Here is a 19,508-nt window from a genome sequence, read left to right on the forward strand (position 1 = left end):
CTGGCCACATCACACCACCACCTTCCTGTGTTCCAGTATGTTAACCATGTAAAAGCAGTTAAAGCTGTTTAGAGTTGAGGCGATAAATAAACTACATTTCCCGTGAGCACCTGCGTGAGTAAACACCCCTCTGGCGCTGGGGATCTGGTTACAGTGCGAAAGTTCATCTCGGTTATAAAGCAGAAGTTTCACAGCGTTACGCGTTAACGCACGTTATTAAAAGTGGTGCAAATTGCAGGAAAGTAGATAATCGGTCGTGCATGTAAAGAGCAGCGTAGGTTTATTTCATGAAGATGAGTTTAATCTGTGAATTGAGGCCATGTGTGGCGTTCATGCGGCGTCATCTGTTCGGGGTGAGTGGGAATGGGATCGGGAATGGGAATGTGATCGGGAATGTGAAAGCCACCCCGAAGAGATTGATGTCCGGCAAAACATACAATGTTCCTCCGAGCAGTGAGTTTGTCGCGCGTGTGTCCGGAATCGCCACCATGGCCAAGTTACCGTATCAGGACACAGCTGAGGGTCTGGATGCAGCTTTCATCGGAGTTCCCATTGACACCGGGACCTCTAACCGACCCGGAACTAGGTTTGATAACATACCACATCACATACCAATCTCACCTGTCTTTTTTTTTGTTTTGTTTGTTTGTTTGTTTTTTACCCACTTGGCATTGTTACATATGCAAAATATTTCCAAACCCAAAACTTCCTCATTTCTAATTTATTTCTATATTTTTGTTTGTTTGTTTGTTTGTTTGTTTGTTTATTATCGATTTTAAATAAAGCCATATTACAACATGGGCTCAATCATTTATTCAAGCTCAGTAGACATTTAATCAGGGTCACAGTGTAACCAGAATTTATCACGTGACCCCTTGGCACAAGGTGAGATTATGCCCTGGGTAAAGCAAACCTCAGTGATATCAATATGTTTGTTTGTTTGTTTGTTTGTTTGTTTGTTTGTTTTTTATAATTTCGTGCTCGTGGGCCCAAATACTGAAAACGTCCAAGTCATATTTCCCTTTAAACTTCAGCTTAAAGTCCTCTGTTTATTTAACTGAGCCTTTCCACATGTAACTAACTTTTGTATTTACGCTATAACATGAGGTCAACCATGTAGAAGCAGCATATATATATATATATATATATATATATATATGTATATGTATATATCTAACATATGCCCAGGAGACAGAGACACTCGTCTCTTATCGAGATGCATGTTACAGAAGGACCTGTCTGCAGTCATGAGCGAGACATCCTTCATCTAATGGCCTGGTCTCTGCTTAGACAGTTAAGGCTTACTCCAGGTCTAGGTGGAGATCCCATGCTGTGGGTGACGTATCATTGTGTTAAAAGGAGGACTTACTGATCTGTAACCTGTAATCTTGACCAGACCTGAACAGTCCTTTCATATACATAGAAGATAACTCAGACTGCTTTTTGGGCTTTTTATCAGCCATTATAGAACATGAGCGTTCAGGTTCAGCATCGTTATTGCATTGGTGCTTCTCAGTGTCAAGGCAGTGAGCACAATGATGATGATCATTTTCAGCACCCAAAGGGTTCAACACCAGCGAGACCAGGAGGTGAGGCTACATATCAGCCGGACGCCTAAATAATGCCCCAAATGCGATTTAAATCGAATTGTTCTGTTGTAGGTTCGGCCCTCGGCAAATCAGAGCCGAATCGGTCATGCTCAGGTCCTACTCTGCTACAGGAGCTGCGCCCTGGGAGTCCATGATGGTGGCGGATATCGGCGACGTCAACGTGAACCTATATGACCTAAAGGACGCCTGCAAGAGGATTCGTGAGACGTATCGCAAAGTGGTGGCTACTGGCTGCATACCGCTTACGCTGGGTGAGTTTCTGTTTGATGGAGATTAAAGAATGAAGTGTATTTTTAACTAGACTTTTTATCAGAGATGACATAATGGATAACTTCATTTGACGTGTTCTAGACTGACTGAACTTTCATCGTCTGCAGCTCTGATGCTTCTATAATGATTAACCTTTTTTTATATATTTTACCAGCAGGTCCACTCAGCAAAATCAGTGTCAGGTTAAAATGTACGATGTTTGTGGAACTTGAACTTCTGCACAGGATAAATAACTGTTTGCTTTCCCAGGGGGAGATCACACGATTGCGTACCCGATTCTCCAGGCTGTGGCAGAAAGGTAGAGCAGAAAACAATGCTTATGTTTATCGTTAGTTGTGATCCTATGTGAAAAGCATAATCCATTGATATGGATTTATTTGTATCAGACACGGACCGGTGGGTCTGATTCATGTGGACGCTCATGCTGACACGGGCGACGTGACCCTGGGGTCGAAGATCACTCACGGCACACCGTTCAGACGCTGTGTGGAGGAAGGGCTGCTCGACTGTAAACGCGTGGTTCAGATCGGCCTCCGAGGAACCGGTTATACACCTGATGCCTACTCCTGGAGCAGAGAACAGGTCTGACTTAATTGTCAGGTCTGACAATAAATGATGATTAATGATACGACAAATAAGTCCACCGAGCCACCAGGGTGTGTGTGTGTGTGTGTTAGAATGAGAGAGAGAGAGAGAGAGAGAAAGAGGGAGTGAGAGAGAGAGCCTTGCTGTTCTTTCATGTCTTTGATGTGTGCATGCTGATAACAGGAAATCTCCTCTCCAGGGTTTCCGGGTGGTCCGGGCGGAGGAGTGTTGGTACAAATCTCTAGTGCCACTCATGACCGAGGTTCGGGCTCAGATGGGTAAAGGGCCCGTGTACCTCAGCTTCGATATCGATGCTTTAGATCCTGCCTACGCCCCTGGCACTGGAACACCCGAGATCGCCGGCCTCACACCTATGCAGGTAATCGCGGTACATGTTTTTGTGGTCACATCACGCAGGCTTCTGAGTATTTCTGATTAACACGTAACAGCAGTAGGATGATTAATATGCTGGATTCCTGGGTGCGCTGGTATCATTTTCTGCTGTATATTAAATTATATGATAAAATGAATCAGGTCGAAATATAACATAAGCTTTAAAGCCGACCTTGTTAAATTCTCAAATCTGATTGGTCAGAATTTTTTGTGCGTGTGTGTGTGTGTGTGTGTGTGTTTAGGGACTGGAGATCATTCGTGGCTGCAGAGGGTTGAATCTTGTCGGTTGTGACTTGGTGGAAGTTTCCCCACCGTACGACACTACAGGTAACACACGTCCCGAATATTTCAGACTAACAGCTAAGAGCTCTGATACGTTATTCTGATCTATTTTGTCTTTTAATGTTTACAGGAAACACTGCACTGACTGCAGCCAACCTGCTTTTCGAAATGCTTTGCGTCCTTCCCAAGACAAAACACTACTAATTAAAATGAAACATTTTAAATTAAAGCGGAAACTCTTTCTAAACATGTCACCGTTTGTGTTGTCCTTATTATTTCATTTATTTTTAAGTCTATAAGCTACAGCAGGTTTTATTTTCCAGCTTATTAAACATTTTCAGCACTGATTTTTATTTCAAATTTAAATGTTAATTTCTCTCATCATATTTCTTGCTTTTCTTTTATTCTTCTTTTTTTTTTTTTAGGAGTAGCTTCATTTTAAAACATAAAATTTTAAATAAGCACGAATTTTAAATAAAAAAAAGTTTAAATAATAATAAAATTATTAAAATAAATAAAAAAATTAAATAATAAAAAAAAGATACATCAGTACACATCACTTATGGAAATAAAATTCAATGTTTTCAATTCTTTTTTTTTTTTACATAAATAAAAACAGGCCACATAATGTTTATTCTATTCTATTATCCCTACCATGCAGATATACACATGGACTATACACTTATTACTCGCCAAAATGTGACGAATAAACGTTAATTAACCACAGGACAGAAACGAGCTTATTTACATCACAGCAACACAGATCCGATAATCTCTAAATAACAGCAGTGTACACGTTAATGACCATTGAACAGCACATTGGTGAGATAATAATGCATCGGTCTGGTAGCTTGTCTGGTAGCCCTGTGGTAGCTAAAATCTCTTCTGGGATGGAAGACTGGATTTGGATTATCATGCTGTAAAAAAAAATCCTCCAAAGCTCGTTCCACAGAAAGGAAATGTCCGACAACGGAAAAAGGCACAGAAGCAGCTACAAAGTTTCCTAACGGTGAAGAAGTACAGGTTATGAATACGATAGTTAAAAACAAGCTGCCTAGCTTAACTGTCAGCTAGCTAGCACTGGGAATTTCCCGTACACACTCGCCGTGTTTCATGTCAGCTAAATGGTACAGTGTGTCCTGCCTAAAAGGAAAATATATATATAATACTATCGTGGAATCTTTCTTACAGAACAGGAATAACAAGAAGAGTTAATATTACTGGATAAAGAACATCTGACTCCATGCTAAATGCCCGATGCAGTCAGGAACGTATAATACAGCAGGGATCACTGTGTATCGTTATACAGATAATTCACGTGGAACGAAACGGGTTCAAGGCAAATTCGTCTTATTGCACAAGCAAGACACTGTCTTCTAGATCCATCTGTTCAGGACAGAATGGATATATATATATATATATGTATATATATATATATATAGTACGTGTATGCTTAATACTGAAATACTTATTAGATATAGGAACAATTACTGTTTTACGTGTTTAAATAATAATAATAATAAAAAAAAAAGTTTTATAAAATAAGAGCTTATTACTCTTAGTTTTGTTTTTTTAGTTCATGCTACATTTACCAGGTGAAAGTGACCGTAGTGTGCAGAGGATCAGGTAAAGCCTTATATCTACTGAAATCCTCGGCTTCACCCCGAAGGTGTGTGTGTGTGTGTGTGTGTTAAAGGCATTTACCAACTACAGAAAGCTTTCAGATCACTTCTTAAGGAAATCTCCACCCTGAAACACAATACGTATGATTTGGGTTCTGCGCTGAAGTCACAGAAAGACAGTTATTGCTAGTGTAGCAGTTACAACAGCGTTTCATTCTAGACTCCACTTTTAACGATCCCAAACCATAAGGGATAACTTAACACTGTTAGTTCTGAGAAAAAAAAAAATCAGCAAGAGCTTATTTTCCCAATCAACTTGTTCCAGCGATGTTCACTACTGTGTTAATGAGAGAGCCAACACAGCAGAAGTGCGAGTGTAGACTGAGATGGTGTTTAAGCATTTCATGAATCGTTATAAGCAGGTAGTCCAGCGGCATTGTGGGTAATACAGGAAACCTCTAGCATCGATGAAAGCTGTTTAACTCAGGATTTGTTCAGGGTGGAGTTTTCCTGGTGTTACATCATGTTGGTCATGTATTAATGGACATCCCTATTTAAAGTAGCTTTAAAGTAATGGCCGGAGCAGCATTCTGTAGTTATGGTGCAGCATCATGGTTTAATGGAGCTACTGTTAGACTCGGGTCATTTACAGCATCTGTGTAAGGATAAAGTCTGAGCTTTGAGGTCATGAAGTCTACCTACAGCGCCACCCAGAGTCACACCACAAGGGTAGCAATGCGAAACTGTTCCCAAAAGAACCAACGCTGTATCTGTTCGACAGGTGCAAGGATTCCCAGCTCTACTTATTGACCGTGATCTTGTCCAGGCCGGGCCAGGCTGGGATGTAGTAGCGAGGTAAGGTGCCCTCCATCAGCCGCTCCATCCACAGGCCCAGGCGGTCCAGTTTGTGGTGGATGTGGAGAGTGGTGGAGCGCGAGCGTGCCCCTCCTTTCCTATGCTGGTGTTCATCTCTGGAGCTTGACCTGGATCTGGAGCTCCCTGCCTCCTCCTCTGGCCTGCTGTTAGCGTCCTCGCCGGTGTACACTGGCTTGAACAGACACAGGTACTTCTTATGACCGTTGAGAGCCAGCACGTATCCCGTGTAGTCCGTCTTGCGGTTGCTGGCCTCTTCCTCCTCGTCTGCCTCCAGCTGCATAGCGTCTTGTGCGTACTCCAGCAGGGTGGACATCCACTCGTTGTGCTTGTCCACATTCAGGAAGGAAAAATGCAGCGTCTGGCTCCTGGAGATGACGTTACGCATGGGGTCAGTAGGTCAAACAATGTACAATATACCTCTAAAATAATAAAGCACACTCTTTAAACAAATGTTTGAATAAACTCAAACACTCAGCTCAAATCCATTATACAATATAAACTAAACTTTTTACCTGATTATGCTGTAAAATATCATGAATATAACGGAATGTATGTAGTATTCCTATCTGCATCTGTCAAGACATGTTCCAGCTTGAAATGAGTCTATTTAGACCAGATTTCTTATTTGTGCAGAATGTTATTATAAGAAATACTTGATCAATCTGAATAGATAATAGGGCTGGGCGATAAAACGATAACGATATGTATCGCGATAGACGTGATCGATATCAATAAAAAATGTGTTCGATAAAACGTTCGATATTTTTTATTCTTCGTCGGAAGAAAACAGAGGTTGCGAAGCAAGTTTGGTTGCATTAACAAAGGCACTCACTCTCTTGTAACCTAGCAACGTAGGGAGTGACACGCTAACACCCAATCATGTAACAGTATCATGTTTGGTTGCGCCATATCGTTGTCTCGTGCTGGGCTGCTGGATTCGTCTTCGGTAACCGACGACTGATGAGCAGAAAATGAGCCGCAGCGACCGAGGAAAATTGTAAATAAAAGAGGAAAAGTCAGCTCGCCAGTATGGCAGTTTTTTGGATATCATAAGTCTGACCGTCGTCACACCAATGTCATCTGCAATTTTATGCAAGACCGTTTCTCTATGTTTATATTTAACACTTTGCACTATTTTATTACACTTTATTAAGCATTTCTTACATTTTCTTTTATTTTGCACCTTAAATGTTAAGAGATAATTGTTAAGTGTTCATTGTGACTTTAGATTTATGTTTACATTATAATTATTTGAGTTTTCCTGGTTGTTGACATTTCTGTCTTAATAACTGAGAGGATTACGATCAGAGGAAGGTTGAGTTTAAAATAAAAAAATGTTTAAATGTAATATATTTTTCTCCTGATCCTTATTTTAAATGAGTCATAAAAAATATCAATAATTATCGATATCGACCGATATGAAACACTGATATCGTGATACAGTTTTCAGCCATATCGCCCAGCCCTACTAGATAAGATATTTTCTTGATGTCCTATGACACCACGTGTATGTAATGAGTGTGTGTAAAGACTGACCCAGTGAAGGAGTAAACCTCTTTGGCGAACTTGCTGAGCAGAACGTTTTTGGTTGCGTCTGTAAGCACCAGCACCACGTTGATGTGGCCTGGTCTCAGCTTTACTAAATTACTGATGTAAGTGATGTCTGTTAACTCGGTCACCTCCACGAAGTTCTTCTTTGGTGGGCGGCTGCTCCGAATACAGGGTTTTAAGAAGTCTTAGAGCAATTCTCATAAAGCAATTTCTAAGAACAAAGCTATTTAAACGAAGCTATTCGTTCACAAATGGACATCGGAGGTACCTGGAAGTGTTGGCAGTGCTTGGTGAGCCGTTCTGCGTGTTCGCTGCTTCTTTTGCTTTTGGTTTTATCGGTTTCTCCTCACCAGAATCGCTGAAACCGTGTTCAAATAAAAACACACTAAGTCCACACACTCATTTCAAAAACTGATGACAAAGGATGTAAACGGACCGAGTCGTACCTGAAAGCCTGAATAATCACTGTGCCGAACAGGATGAACAGTGCGGAGAATATCAGAGACAGCAGAGGCATCATTTCACGCCTGTAATAATGAGAACACTAATAACGGGTCCTTTTTTTTTTTAAACATAAGACTACATTATTATTCGGGTTTTCTACTTACCAATTATTGTGGAGAACATCGTCGATAATTTCAGACAAATAGTCGAACGCTGCATAAATCCACCTGATTAAAAACATCTGCAATAAGACAAATAGATATTTTAACTGAACCATTATGTATGTTATTAGTGTGAGTGCAGCAGATAAAATATGAACTCATCCTGTCTGGAGAGAGTGTGAGATAGGCCAAGGCCAATTTCCCATTTAAACCAAATCTATTAAAAGAGGGAGTTTTAAAGCGACTGACTGAGGCGAACTCATTATTGAGTTCAGGCAGAAAAGCATCGTGGGTAAGAATGGAGGGGTCTTTCCGCAGCCGCTCCAGCTCCTCCAGCAGCCTGTGTTTGTCCTCCTCGCTGCCGTTCCAGCCGCCCTGGAAGGGCTTGTAGAGAACTTTACCGGCGCTGTTACGCCGCTCTAGGATCACCACCTACACACACACACACACACACACACAATTACTTTGTTACAATCTCTCATTTCTACTCAATGCATTTTCTGTCATTATCTTATGGAGCTGTTTTGTTTTTGGCTCTGTGTTTTTGTTTGTGTTTTGTTCGCTGTGGTGCAGTGAGCACATACTTGTGGTGGAGTGTCTCTGTTCTTCAGCAGCACAGCACACAGAGGCTGCTGCTGGCGTTGGTACACATACGCAAAGCGAACAACCTCCTCAGTGTTCGCTGAGGCCAAAGACAAGAAAGCTTTGTTTCCTGGGACGAAGACTTCCTCTTCCCCAGTGATGAGAAGAACACAGTACCTACAGACAGAACAGTAATACAACAACAAATAAGTTCTTTAGTCTTCACAAGAGCTTACAATCACTAGCAGTCTACTTCCTCTGACAAATCATCAACCTTTACAAAAGACACAGTGGCTTGGAGCTTACTTTCTGCGCCGGTGGAACTGCTTGACGGGGCAAAGCTCGTTGAAGACCTTCTGATTCACAAGACGAGGGGCAAGAAGAAATTTGTTGTTGGAGATGAATTCATCGATTATTTGTTTTTTCATCCCTTTAGCCTGTTTAATGAAAAAACATGATCCTTATGCCACATAAACACCAACACTGATTCATTTCCTGTATCTGCATGCCTTGTGTTTTACACATTATTTATACGACATTATACTTGCATTACTTCGTAGTGAAAAATCGACCTGGATAATGTCGGCCGGTTTATCCGTGTTCTCCTTGAAGACCAGCATGGTTGGAGCGTAAGTGTTGATGTTGTACTGCTTGAGTAGGTTGGCCGTCTCAGACAGACCCTGGTCCACGTAACCAAACTGAACATAGTCCTTATAGGCAAACGCAGTCAGCTGTAGAGAAACGGCTTACAGTCACACATTATTACATTATTACTCACACACTCAGCAACCCGAACTGCACCTGACGTCCTAATATAACCTCCTATACCTTATACAGCAGAGGAACCGCAGGCACTTGGTCAAAAAGCAGAATGTGGGGCTTGTTAACATCATACCAGCTCTTTAGAAAGTCACGGTCATTCCGGTCAGTGACCTATGGAACAAATACAGAGGATTTAGTAACTCTCAAATCAGTCTACAGATAAGAAAAAGCTTTATGAAAAGATTATTATTTACTTAAATTTCCTGAAAAGTAAAATGTCCTGAAATTTTCCAACTAAAATCTCTTCTCAAAACCGAACAAGCCCCTTTGATAGTAAACTGAAAGAAAAGCAGGGTGAAGTCCAGAGCTTACCTTCTCCACCAGTCTCTGAGGGAGCAGGTCCTCCACAAACTGCATGAGGTGCTCCTTGGCCAGAGCGTAGTTAAAGAAAGCCGCCTTTCCGTTGATGACGCAGAGTATAGACGGAGTTCGGTGAGCGCCCAGATGATTTGCCAGGCGTCTCTCATAGCCGACGTCGACCACGCCTATTCCTACACCTACAGATAAAAAGGACAGAGTATCAATACAAGGAACAGAGCGAATACCATGTCCTAGTTTCCAAGAGGTGACAGAACAAGTGCGGTTGATTTTGTAGTGCTTGGGCCTTACCGAGAGGTTCGAGCTCATGCACCGCCTCCCACCACACGGGATCCATTTGGACACAGCTGAAGCACCAGTCTGAGGTGATCTTGATCAGATACGGTCTTTTGAAGCTGTCAGGTACGACTTCGTTGACATACTGGTTGTAGTGCAGAGTGTACTTGCTATCGGTAGAATCACTGCTGCCCTTGCTGTTAAAGGGGAAGTTGAAGAAGGACTCGTCGAAGTAGAAGTTGTTGTGGAAGTGACGGAAGCCATGAGGCCCATAAGGCTGGGAGTTGGTCTGCTTGTATCGATCGTAATTGGCTCTTTTTTCTTCATTAGATAAAATCTGAACAATGACACCAAACACACACCCACCCACCCACACACACATTAAGAGAGATAATTATTTGGAATTTGGGGGTAATTAAACTCAAAGCCGGCAAAACGGTCTATGATACCTCATAGGATTTGGTAATCTTAATGAACATGTCTTCTGCTTCTGGGCTTTTGTTTTTGTCTGGATGCCTGGCAACAACAAATAACAAAGACAAATAAGATTACAAAATGGCTCTAATATAACTGAAGTATTTTTTTCATTCTTTTTTAAATTATTTTCCATCAGGAAATCAGGGCACGTTCAGTTAGAGTCCCTTCCCGCATCCAAAACATCTGACACAAGCAATCTTAGCAGGAGCAGCTTGTATTTCTGGTGTGTGTGTGTGTGTGTGTGTGTGTGTGTGTGTGTGTGTGTGTGTGTAATAGTGTAATAAACCATATCGTTCTTATGTCATTGAGGAGACCTTTTAATATAAAAGCACTGCTCAATCCTAATAGCATCACTGTCAAGTTGATGTTAAATATTTCACGTCAGCCTTCAGATCTAACATCATGAACATTCATGGTTCATTACAGGTGCATCTGGAGCTTTAATGGAGCACAAACATGGACCGTCGGGACTCGCTGTGGTCTACAATAAAACATTACCATTCTTTAGCGAGGCGTTTGTAGACCTTCTTGACTTCGGCCTGACTTGCACTCTTGGTGACTCCCAGGATCTTGTAGGGGTCAAAATCTTCACTGTCTCCCTGAGCTCCAGCCAAAAGGATGCAGAGGATCAGCACGAACCGAAACTTCGAGCACAGCATCGTCGTGAGTTTAACCACAGACTCCAGGCTGGAACAGACAGAAACAAACCAAACCAAACCAAACCAATGATCAAGGTGTATCACTGAAGAACATACTGATTAACATAAGCGAAGGTAAGCAGCAATTGGCTGAACTCCAAATTCAAATATGGGGCACTAGATATGTCGTAGTGAACTAGTACACAATTCCCTAGATAGGGCACCTATATAGGGAATAAGTGCGTATTTGATATTCGTCCACCGTGACACGCTCACTGAGCAGCAGTTAGTACAAGATTTAAGCTAGTTAAAGCTAGTTAATGTAACATTACAGATTAGCAAAGAATATAAAGATTTTTTAAAATTAATATTTACTTAAAATGTTTGAAGTTTAATAAAAATACGGACTTACAGTCAGTCCAACAAGCACTGACTGAAATCTTTGACCTTGTGTAAAAAAAACAAAAAAAAACACAACTTGTCAACCGAAACGAATGACTAACATTAGCATTATTTAGCTCCCTGGTTATTAATAACGGTGCTAGCAAGCGAGCTAATCAGTTTATCGGTTTAAGCGTTATAACACACACGTAGCTTTTTCTTTTTCAATAAAAAACCCACCAGGAGATGAAATTCAGGTTCAAACCTGTATTTTAAGCAGGTTGTCATGCTAAATCGTGCTAAAAACGCATTCTGTTGCTAAGATGTTCGACATCTGTTAGCATCGTGCTCATCCTCACCGCTGCTTCGGATGCTGTGCGGCGCGCGCGCGCTACATACTAACATACTAGCCTACTAATTAGTATGATAAAATAGGACGCAAGCGCCACCATAGGCTTCTATGGGCACTTAATGCGGTGTACTAAATTCCCCACACTATTTAGGACGCTAGTACGCAATCTGACCGTGAGCGAATACAGCGATTTGTCAGGATGTCAAAATAAAGGCGTATCGTTATTTAGTAAGCAAGATGATTACATTATTGTAAAAAAATAATCTATTCGTATTTAAAATATATCCTGTTGTATATAACGTATAAAAAGCCTCACCGTGTAACTTTAAGACATTTATGGTGTTTTTTTTGTTTTTTTTTTTTTTTGGAAACCCTAATTTATTCTAAAAATCAGAAAGTTACTTTTTTTAAGCGTTCCGAACAGGTTTCGTGTGTAATTTCATCTCGCTTTTGGAAATGAATCGAAGTATAATTTCAGAAGATGTATCTAGTAAGGTAATGTGTCGTTCCCGAACACACTCGATTCTTTGAGTCGACTCTTTCAGGTGAAGGTTTTAAGCATTGACGAATCAAAGGCACTTATCAGATTTCAGAATAACGATGAAGCTCCACGTAATTCGTGTATTATTCAATGCGCATTTACAAAGAATGGCTGATTTAGCCTTTATTAAAGAAGGTTTTAAGGGCACCGAGTCGTTTAGTGGCTTCAAAAATTCGACTCTAATTGTATGATTTAGGAAAAAATGAATCGTTTGGGAGGCGATTAAAGGAGTCGATTTAGGGGGAAAAAAGGCACATTTAAAAGACTAAAAGAGCCGAACTTTTGTAGTAATAAATCAATCTCTTGTCTGGTATTGAAAAAAAAAGGAATGGTTTGGGAGTTTTAAGAGTCAACATATATATATTCAAAATGTCAATGAACATTTTGACAGATAAAAGAATCGACTCTTATTGGTGATTCAAATGAAACACCTCACTGGAAAAAAAAAAAAGATATTAAAATCTGCTATATCATATATAAGATTCACCAGTGTATTTTAATGTGTTTTGTTCTTTTCTTTTTATCTTATTGTCTTTTAGTCTTTAGATTCACTTTTGATTCAAGTGCAAGCAATTAAACATTCACTGTGTCTGTAATGAGGTCTTGAGGTAAGTGAGGTACATTATGGATATTCTGTCTGCCATCACAAGTACATGGCGATCAGCCAGTGGTTTCCTTCGTGAGGTTACATGGTAGTAGTAAACCTGTACAGTCATAAAAAAGAAAGTATAACAACCACGTTTGAGGATCTGTTTTCATTTAATAGTGCTTTGCAAATGTAGGGCACAATACAATACATCTGCATTTCATCACACCAATGATTTAGTGGTCATAGTGAGCAGTTTGCTTAAGTTAACAAACGAACAAAACAAAAACACACGAAAAAATGAAACAATCTGATTATCCACTTACAAAAAACACAGTAAAGATATGAGATTATTTTTTATCAGTTAAAAAAAAATCTCTCTGGTGCTCTCCGATCCAGTTATAAACAAAGAAAGATCACATTTTTAAGGGACGATCCTGAAACTCAAGTCACCAGCAGGCGACAGCACTGACGGCGCTAGCTTTACATCAGAGTACACGATATACAGCAACCTGTCCTGCTCAGACGTTTCAGTAATACAGCGTAATAAAAGCAGGCTAACAACTAGCACAACCATTAAAGGAATATTCGAGCAATCTTCTTCCTAATGTCCATCTGATGCACCTGTAGCGTATGTGTGCTTATCATGGACCAAAACCTAAAACACATAGTAATTTAACTTAAAACAAATCTATTAAATTTAAAAACTGTCCTTGCTAGTTTTCATTTCATGCTAGTTTACTATTCTGAATACACTTTTCAATGAAATTCAACATCTGCAACTAGATGTGATTAGTCTTTTATAGCAGTCTAATGGTTTTTTTTCTGCTTTTAGCAAAACAAACAAAATTGTATTATTTTTAAGTTAATTAAAAAAAATCCCACATACGCTACATCGACATAGATATGCAACTGAAAACACACTAGAGTTCTCCTTTAAACGCATTGGCTCGCTTCCTGAAACCTGACATTAGAGCACCATTAAAAAAAAAAAAAAAACGGTGTCTAAAAATAGAAAAATAAAATACAGTAAAATAAAAAGGCCTGATATACATCAGGTACTGACCTTGTGCAAAATTGTTTATTAAATAGCTGTGTAGCTGTTACACGGTCAACACGACACACAGAAACGCAACTATTTCATCATAAACGCCCTAAAGAATCAGTGTTCTGCGTTTTGAAGGAACGAGTTTTTCCGCAGTCCGTTTGCATTTGCACGCCAGTGGGAGACAAGGTTACCATCAATGTCACGTTTCGAGGTCACGCCCCCTGGAGGATCTCATAAATTTCGCATCATCTGATTTTATTTAAAAAAATGATTAGAACAGTAACTGTTGTGATAATACATTATATTACATCATCAACATCAAGTATTAACTTATGGATTTCACAGACTGACCCTGATCCTATTGTGACAGTATCATGAAGTGTCCAGAGTTAACAAGATGCTCATGCACACACTGACACACACACTGACACGCACACTGACACACACACTGACACACACACTGACACACACACTGACACACACACTGACACACACACTGACACACACACTGACACACACACTGACACACACACTGACACACACACTGACACACACACTGACACACACACTGACACACACACTGACACACACACTGACACACACACTGACACACACACTGACACACACACACAGACTCACAGGCACACACACACACACACACACACACACAGGCACGCACACAGACACACACAGGCACGCACACAGGCACACACACAGGCACGCACACACAGGCATGCACACAGACACACACAGGCACAGGCACACACACACACAGGCACGCACACACACAGGCACGCACACACACACACAGGCACGCACACACACACACACAGGCACGCACACACACACACACACAGGCACGCACACACACACAGGCACACACACACAGGCACACACACAGGCACGCACACACACACACACACACACACACACACACACAGGCACGCACACAGGCACGCACACACAGGCATGCACACAGACACACACAGGCACACACACACACTGGCGCGCACACACACACACTGGCGCGCACACACACACACTGGCGCGCACACACACACACTGGCGCGCACACACACACACTGGCGCGCACACACACACTGGCGCGCACACACACACACTGGCGCGCACACACACACACACGCACACACTGGCACGCACACACACAGACTGGTACGCACACACACACACTGGCACGCACACACACACACTGGCACGCGCACACACACACACTGGCACGCGCACACACACACACTGGCACGCACACACACACACACTGGCACGCACAAACACACTGGCACGCACACACTCAGGCACGCACACACTCAGGCACGCACACACTCAGGCACGCACACACTCAGGCACGCACACACACAGGCACGCACACACACAGGCACGCACACACTCAGGCACACACACACACACACACACACACAGGCACACACACACACACACAGGGGCACGCACACACACAGGCACACAGGCGCGCACACACAGGCGCGCACACACAGGCGCGCACACACAGGCACGCACACACAGGCACGCACACACAGGCACGCACACACAGGCGCGCACACACACACACAGGCACGCACACACACACACAGGCACGCACACAGACACACACAGGCACGCACACACACTGGCGCGCACACACACACCCGCACACACTGGCACGCACACACACAGACTGGCACGCACACACACAGACTGGCACGCACACACACACTGGCACACACACTGGCACGCACACTGGCACGCACACACACACTGGCACGCACACACACACACACAAAGGCACGCACACACACACAAAGGCACGCACACACACAAAGGCACGCACACACACTACAGTACACACACTACAGTACACACATACTGACACTTTGGACATTGATGAAAGCTGGAGTCAAATTTGTAATTATAATAATAAAAAAGCTAAAGACCAGAAGACAGGGAAAGAACTGACGAGAGATGACTAGCGCTTTTATTGCGTTTAGAGAACGGAGCGAGGTGCCACTCGCTCACTCCGAGTGCGCCCTCTCCTGGGTAGGCTTTGAAACGCACTCTTCATTTAAGCGCAAATAAACTCAATAAAAGCTGACTAGTTAAAAGGAAAATCGGCACACTGACACACCATCACCAACGTAAAAAAGGAAAAGAAAAAAAATACAGCTGAAATTGGGTGGGGTTGCAGGGATGAACGGTCAGGCCCCATAAAACCACGTGTTGATCATCGAAGGAGCTTCTGAGGTCCGTGAGTGGTTTATTACAGCTGATGCTCCGCCTGACGCTCGAAGGTCCGATAAGAACACCACAGGAAAGTAAAAATCTAACCCAGAATACCTCCAAAAATAAAGTCTGCTATATTCAACTGTCCACTTCATCTGCACTATGCTCCTGTAATGTCTTAAATTAGAAAAAAAGTCACCTTTTCTTGCTTTTTTCTTTTTAAGACTTCCAAAAAAAAAAAAGCCAGAAATAAATCCAAATAAAATTGGCCCAAGACAAAAATGTACAAAACATTCATGTATTACATGTTAACACCTGGTAGGTTGTTGCATGTGAATGTGTGTGTGTTTGTGGATTAAGGTTTAAGAATGTGGATGTGTGTTAATCATTCCAGGCTCCTGTATCTTGGCAGAAAGTGCATTTCCGTAGGAAACAAGTGAATCTGCTCAGCGGACGCTAAAGAAGCCAAACCGCCCGCAGCTGATCCCGTAACGCAGCTCCACTTAGGATTGCTATGTCCTGCGTGTTCGGGTGAGAGAAGGCGTGTTCGGTCAGCAGCTTTTGGTTTCCTGGTTTGAGGTGTGTCTTGGTGGTGGACGAGGAGGACGGTCCGACTGCTTAGACCTCCGCCGCCGTCAGGCCGATCTTCTCCTCCTCCTGTCAGTCCGATCTGAGCTTCTTCAACGAGAACGCGTAGATCTTAAAGTGACCGCTCAGCTGTCTCACCTACAGACAAACACAGAGACATAGTGGATGAACAAAAGAGAAGTGACTCAAGAAGTTACTCAAGCTGAGTAACAGTGTATTTGCATGTGTGTGTGTGTGTGTGTGTGTGTACGCACGACTGAAACTCCGTAGTGTATGTGTGCGAGGATGACTACAGCTGCCCAGACGTACAACAGAACTGTCTCACTTTGCTGCACCACTCCAGAGATCACCAGAAACACCACCAACACCATCGGCAACAACAGCCAGCTCAGAGGCTGACAGCGTGTGTTACTCATCTGACACACGATCAGCTTGCACTGAGAGCGAAAGAGAGAGTGTGAAAGGGGGGGGGAGAGAAAAGTATGTGAGAGATCAACATAACTGCAGCTCACTCTCACTCACTCATTTTCTACCACTTATCCGAACTACCTCGGGTCACGGGGAGCCTGTGCCTATCTCAGGCGTCATCGGGCATCAAGGCAGGATACACCCTGGACGGAGTGCCAATCCATTGCAGGGCACACACACACACACACACACACACTCATTCACTCACGCAATCACACACTACGGACAATTTTCCAGAGATGCCAATCAACCTACCATGCATGTCTTTGGACCGGGGGAGGAAACCGGAGTACCCGGAGGAAACCCCCGAGGCACGGGGAGAACATGCAAACTCCACACACACAAGGTGGAGGCGGGAATCGAACCCCCAACCCTGGAGGTGTGAGGCGAACGTGCTAACCACTAAGCCACCGTGCCCCCCATAACTGCAGCTTTGTATGTTTATTATGTTTAGTAGGAGAGCACCTGAACACATGGGTATTGTAGAAGCAATGCATCATGGGGAATAGCAATAAAACATTAATAACAACAGTCAACAATTTTGCTCTGTCAAGACAGGGCAAAAAGAGAAGAGGCATTAACACAAAAGGACTACATCTGGTCAATTACATTTCTCGTTATTATAACGTTCTTGTTCTAGAAATTCCCTGAATATCTGATAATATGAGGTTACATTCGTGCTGATAAAATATTATGAAGGTTGAGATGCAGCGAGAGAAGACAAAGAGACAGACAGAAAGCTGCAGACACACAACACAAGAGGTCCCTTGTGTATATGGCGACATTAGGCATACCAGGGAAACAATGCTGTGTGTGTTGTACTCACAGTAACGTTGGCGAAGGCTGTTCCCACCATCAGGAAAAAGAGTCGAGGCTGCAGCTCTAGGACGTTGCTGGGAGACAGGAAGACCCACAGTGTGGCGAGGATGAAGAGGAGTATGGGCGAGAAGAAGGGCAGGAAGGCCTCGTACGCAGAGCTATGCTTCAGCGTGTTACTGCGGTACGCCCTGTACGAAATCATCATCACTTTCTGTAAACACTGTTATTTACACAACAGACACTGAAATAACAGAAATCACGTCGCAGAAGATATTTTTCGATGCTTTTAAAAGGTGGACGAACCAAACCTTTAGCCATTAAATGGATATACTTTTAACTTGAAAAAGAACCATAAGGCCAAGACCAATAAAAATGGATTCAAAGAAGCGACACTTACTTAAAGACGTTGTAAAGGCTCATTGGTAGCGTTACAGCAAACAGACAACCTGTAAGGCAGGCAATGATGAGACTTTATAAAGCTCTGGCACTTATAAAGCCCTTATAGTAAATCCTTAGCCTTAGCAAGAAAATAAATCTGACCAGTGAGATCTGAACAAATTGGAATCATGTTAAAGAAAGCACAAACCAAGCTTGAACTGACAACAGTGAGCGCAAGACTCTCACCCAGGATCATGACGACGAAGATGTCTCTGTAGAGAACGTTCCAGATCAGTGGCTTGTACCACGTCTCCACTCCGACCACAGCTGTGATGATGTACACGATAGAGATTGTCTAATAGAGTTATTGGGAAAAAGAGTCACAATACACAATAATACATTATAAATGTGTGAAATAATATTAGGTCTTATTCACTACTGAATTACATCAGGGAATCATATTAGGGAATCATATGGTTGGATCACATCACCATTACAAATGATGGAGGAAGAAATGGATCGCATAAGAAATGGAATCAAAAAAGGAATCGCTTGAGGGAATCGCATGAGGGAATCGCATGAGGGAATCGCTTGAGGGAATCGCTTGAGGGAATCGCTTGAGGGAATCGCTTGAGGGAATCGCTTGAGGGAATCGCTTGAGGGAATCGCTTGAGGGAATCGCTTGAGGGAATCGCTTGAGGGAATCGCTTGAGGGAATCGCTTGAGGGAATCGCATGAGGGAATCACATGAGGGAATCACATGAGGGAATCACATGAGGGAATCACATGAGGGAATCGCTTGAGGGAATCGTATCAGAGATTCAACAGGGAATTCAAACAGGGGAATCAAATGAGAACAATCATATCAGAGAATCACATCATACCTTTGCGTTCTGCAAGCAAACAGCTCCTCTTGAATCTGCCTAAAGCACTGACTCCTCTACACCTTAATCTGTATGCTTGTGACTGAGTTCCTTTGCAATTTAGTGTTTGTGTGCGCGTGTGTGTTTGCTGTAGACGATCATCTCTTACCACTTGGCTGACGTCGTAGCCCCAGGGCAGGAAGAGCACGCCAGTGTTGTATTTCTCCCAGTGTGAGAGGATGAAAGAGAAGAGGACGACCCAGAGCAGTCCGTAGAGTGTGAGCACGCTGACTCCGCTCTCACCGCGCCCGAACACAGAGTATATGGAGCTTACGAAGAACACAC

General features: G+C 42.7%; 3 protein-coding genes across 5 annotated transcripts in view; 1 reads left to right on the forward strand and 2 right to left on the reverse strand.

Moving 5' to 3' along the window:
• The first annotated feature begins 148 nt into the window (after positions 1 to 148).
• On the forward strand, positions 149 to 3,389 carry agmat (agmatine ureohydrolase (agmatinase)). Its single transcript, XM_060893871.1, has 7 exons — positions 149 to 586; positions 1,662 to 1,861; positions 2,130 to 2,178; positions 2,267 to 2,462; positions 2,665 to 2,844; positions 3,101 to 3,185; positions 3,271 to 3,389. The coding sequence occupies exons 1-7, from the start codon at positions 288 to 290 to the stop codon at positions 3,342 to 3,344; spliced, it is 1,083 nt and encodes a 360-aa protein (XP_060749854.1). The 5' UTR covers positions 149 to 287; the 3' UTR covers positions 3,345 to 3,389.
• Positions 3,390 to 3,742: 353 nt separating this feature from the next.
• On the reverse strand, positions 3,743 to 11,656 carry dnajc16 (DnaJ (Hsp40) homolog, subfamily C, member 16). Of its 3 annotated transcripts, XR_009650041.1 has the most exons (16): positions 11,554 to 11,650; positions 10,768 to 10,956; positions 10,242 to 10,308; positions 9,808 to 10,129; positions 9,511 to 9,695; positions 9,205 to 9,309; positions 8,949 to 9,107; positions 8,683 to 8,813; positions 8,379 to 8,553; positions 8,044 to 8,226; positions 7,798 to 7,874; positions 7,636 to 7,716; positions 7,458 to 7,547; positions 7,175 to 7,345; positions 6,151 to 6,210; positions 5,872 to 6,003 (listed from the first exon to the last, which is right to left on the reverse strand). XR_009650041.1 is itself a non-coding variant. In XM_060894891.1 (15 exons), exons 2-15 carry the CDS (start codon positions 10,926 to 10,928, stop codon positions 5,562 to 5,564), a joined length of 2,349 nt encoding a protein of 782 aa, XP_060750874.1. In that variant the 5' UTR covers positions 10,929 to 10,956; positions 11,529 to 11,656; the 3' UTR covers positions 3,743 to 5,561. The 3 variants fall into 3 exon arrangements, 2 of the variants coding, with proteins under 2 accessions (XP_060750874.1, XP_060750873.1); XM_060894891.1 differs by lacking the exon at positions 6,151 to 6,210 and having other exon boundaries at positions 3,743 to 6,003; positions 11,529 to 11,656; XM_060894890.1 differs by lacking the exon at positions 6,151 to 6,210 and having other exon boundaries at positions 3,743 to 6,003.
• Positions 11,657 to 15,719: 4,063 nt separating this feature from the next.
• Positions 15,720 to 19,508, reverse strand: part of selenoi (selenoprotein I) — a 9,719-nt gene continuing 5,930 nt past the window's right edge. The window contains exons 5-10 of the mRNA XM_060894370.1: positions 19,333 to 19,508; positions 18,547 to 18,655; positions 18,320 to 18,368; positions 17,930 to 18,110; positions 16,890 to 17,072; positions 15,720 to 16,773 (exon numbers count right to left, since the gene is read on the reverse strand). The exon at positions 19,333 to 19,508 is cut by the window's right edge and continues 87 nt beyond it. Coding sequence (XP_060750353.1) covers positions 16,666 to 16,773; positions 16,890 to 17,072; positions 17,930 to 18,110; positions 18,320 to 18,368; positions 18,547 to 18,655; positions 19,333 to 19,508 — 806 coding nt within the window. The 3' untranslated portion in view covers positions 15,720 to 16,665. The remainder of the gene's footprint in view (positions 16,774 to 16,889; positions 17,073 to 17,929; positions 18,111 to 18,319; positions 18,369 to 18,546; positions 18,656 to 19,332) is intronic.

The sequence above is a fragment of the Tachysurus vachellii genome, chromosome 19, assembly GCF_030014155.1.
Source record: "Tachysurus vachellii isolate PV-2020 chromosome 19, HZAU_Pvac_v1, whole genome shotgun sequence".
In the NCBI taxonomy this organism is placed as follows: Eukaryota; Metazoa; Chordata; class Actinopteri; order Siluriformes; family Bagridae; genus Tachysurus; species Tachysurus vachellii.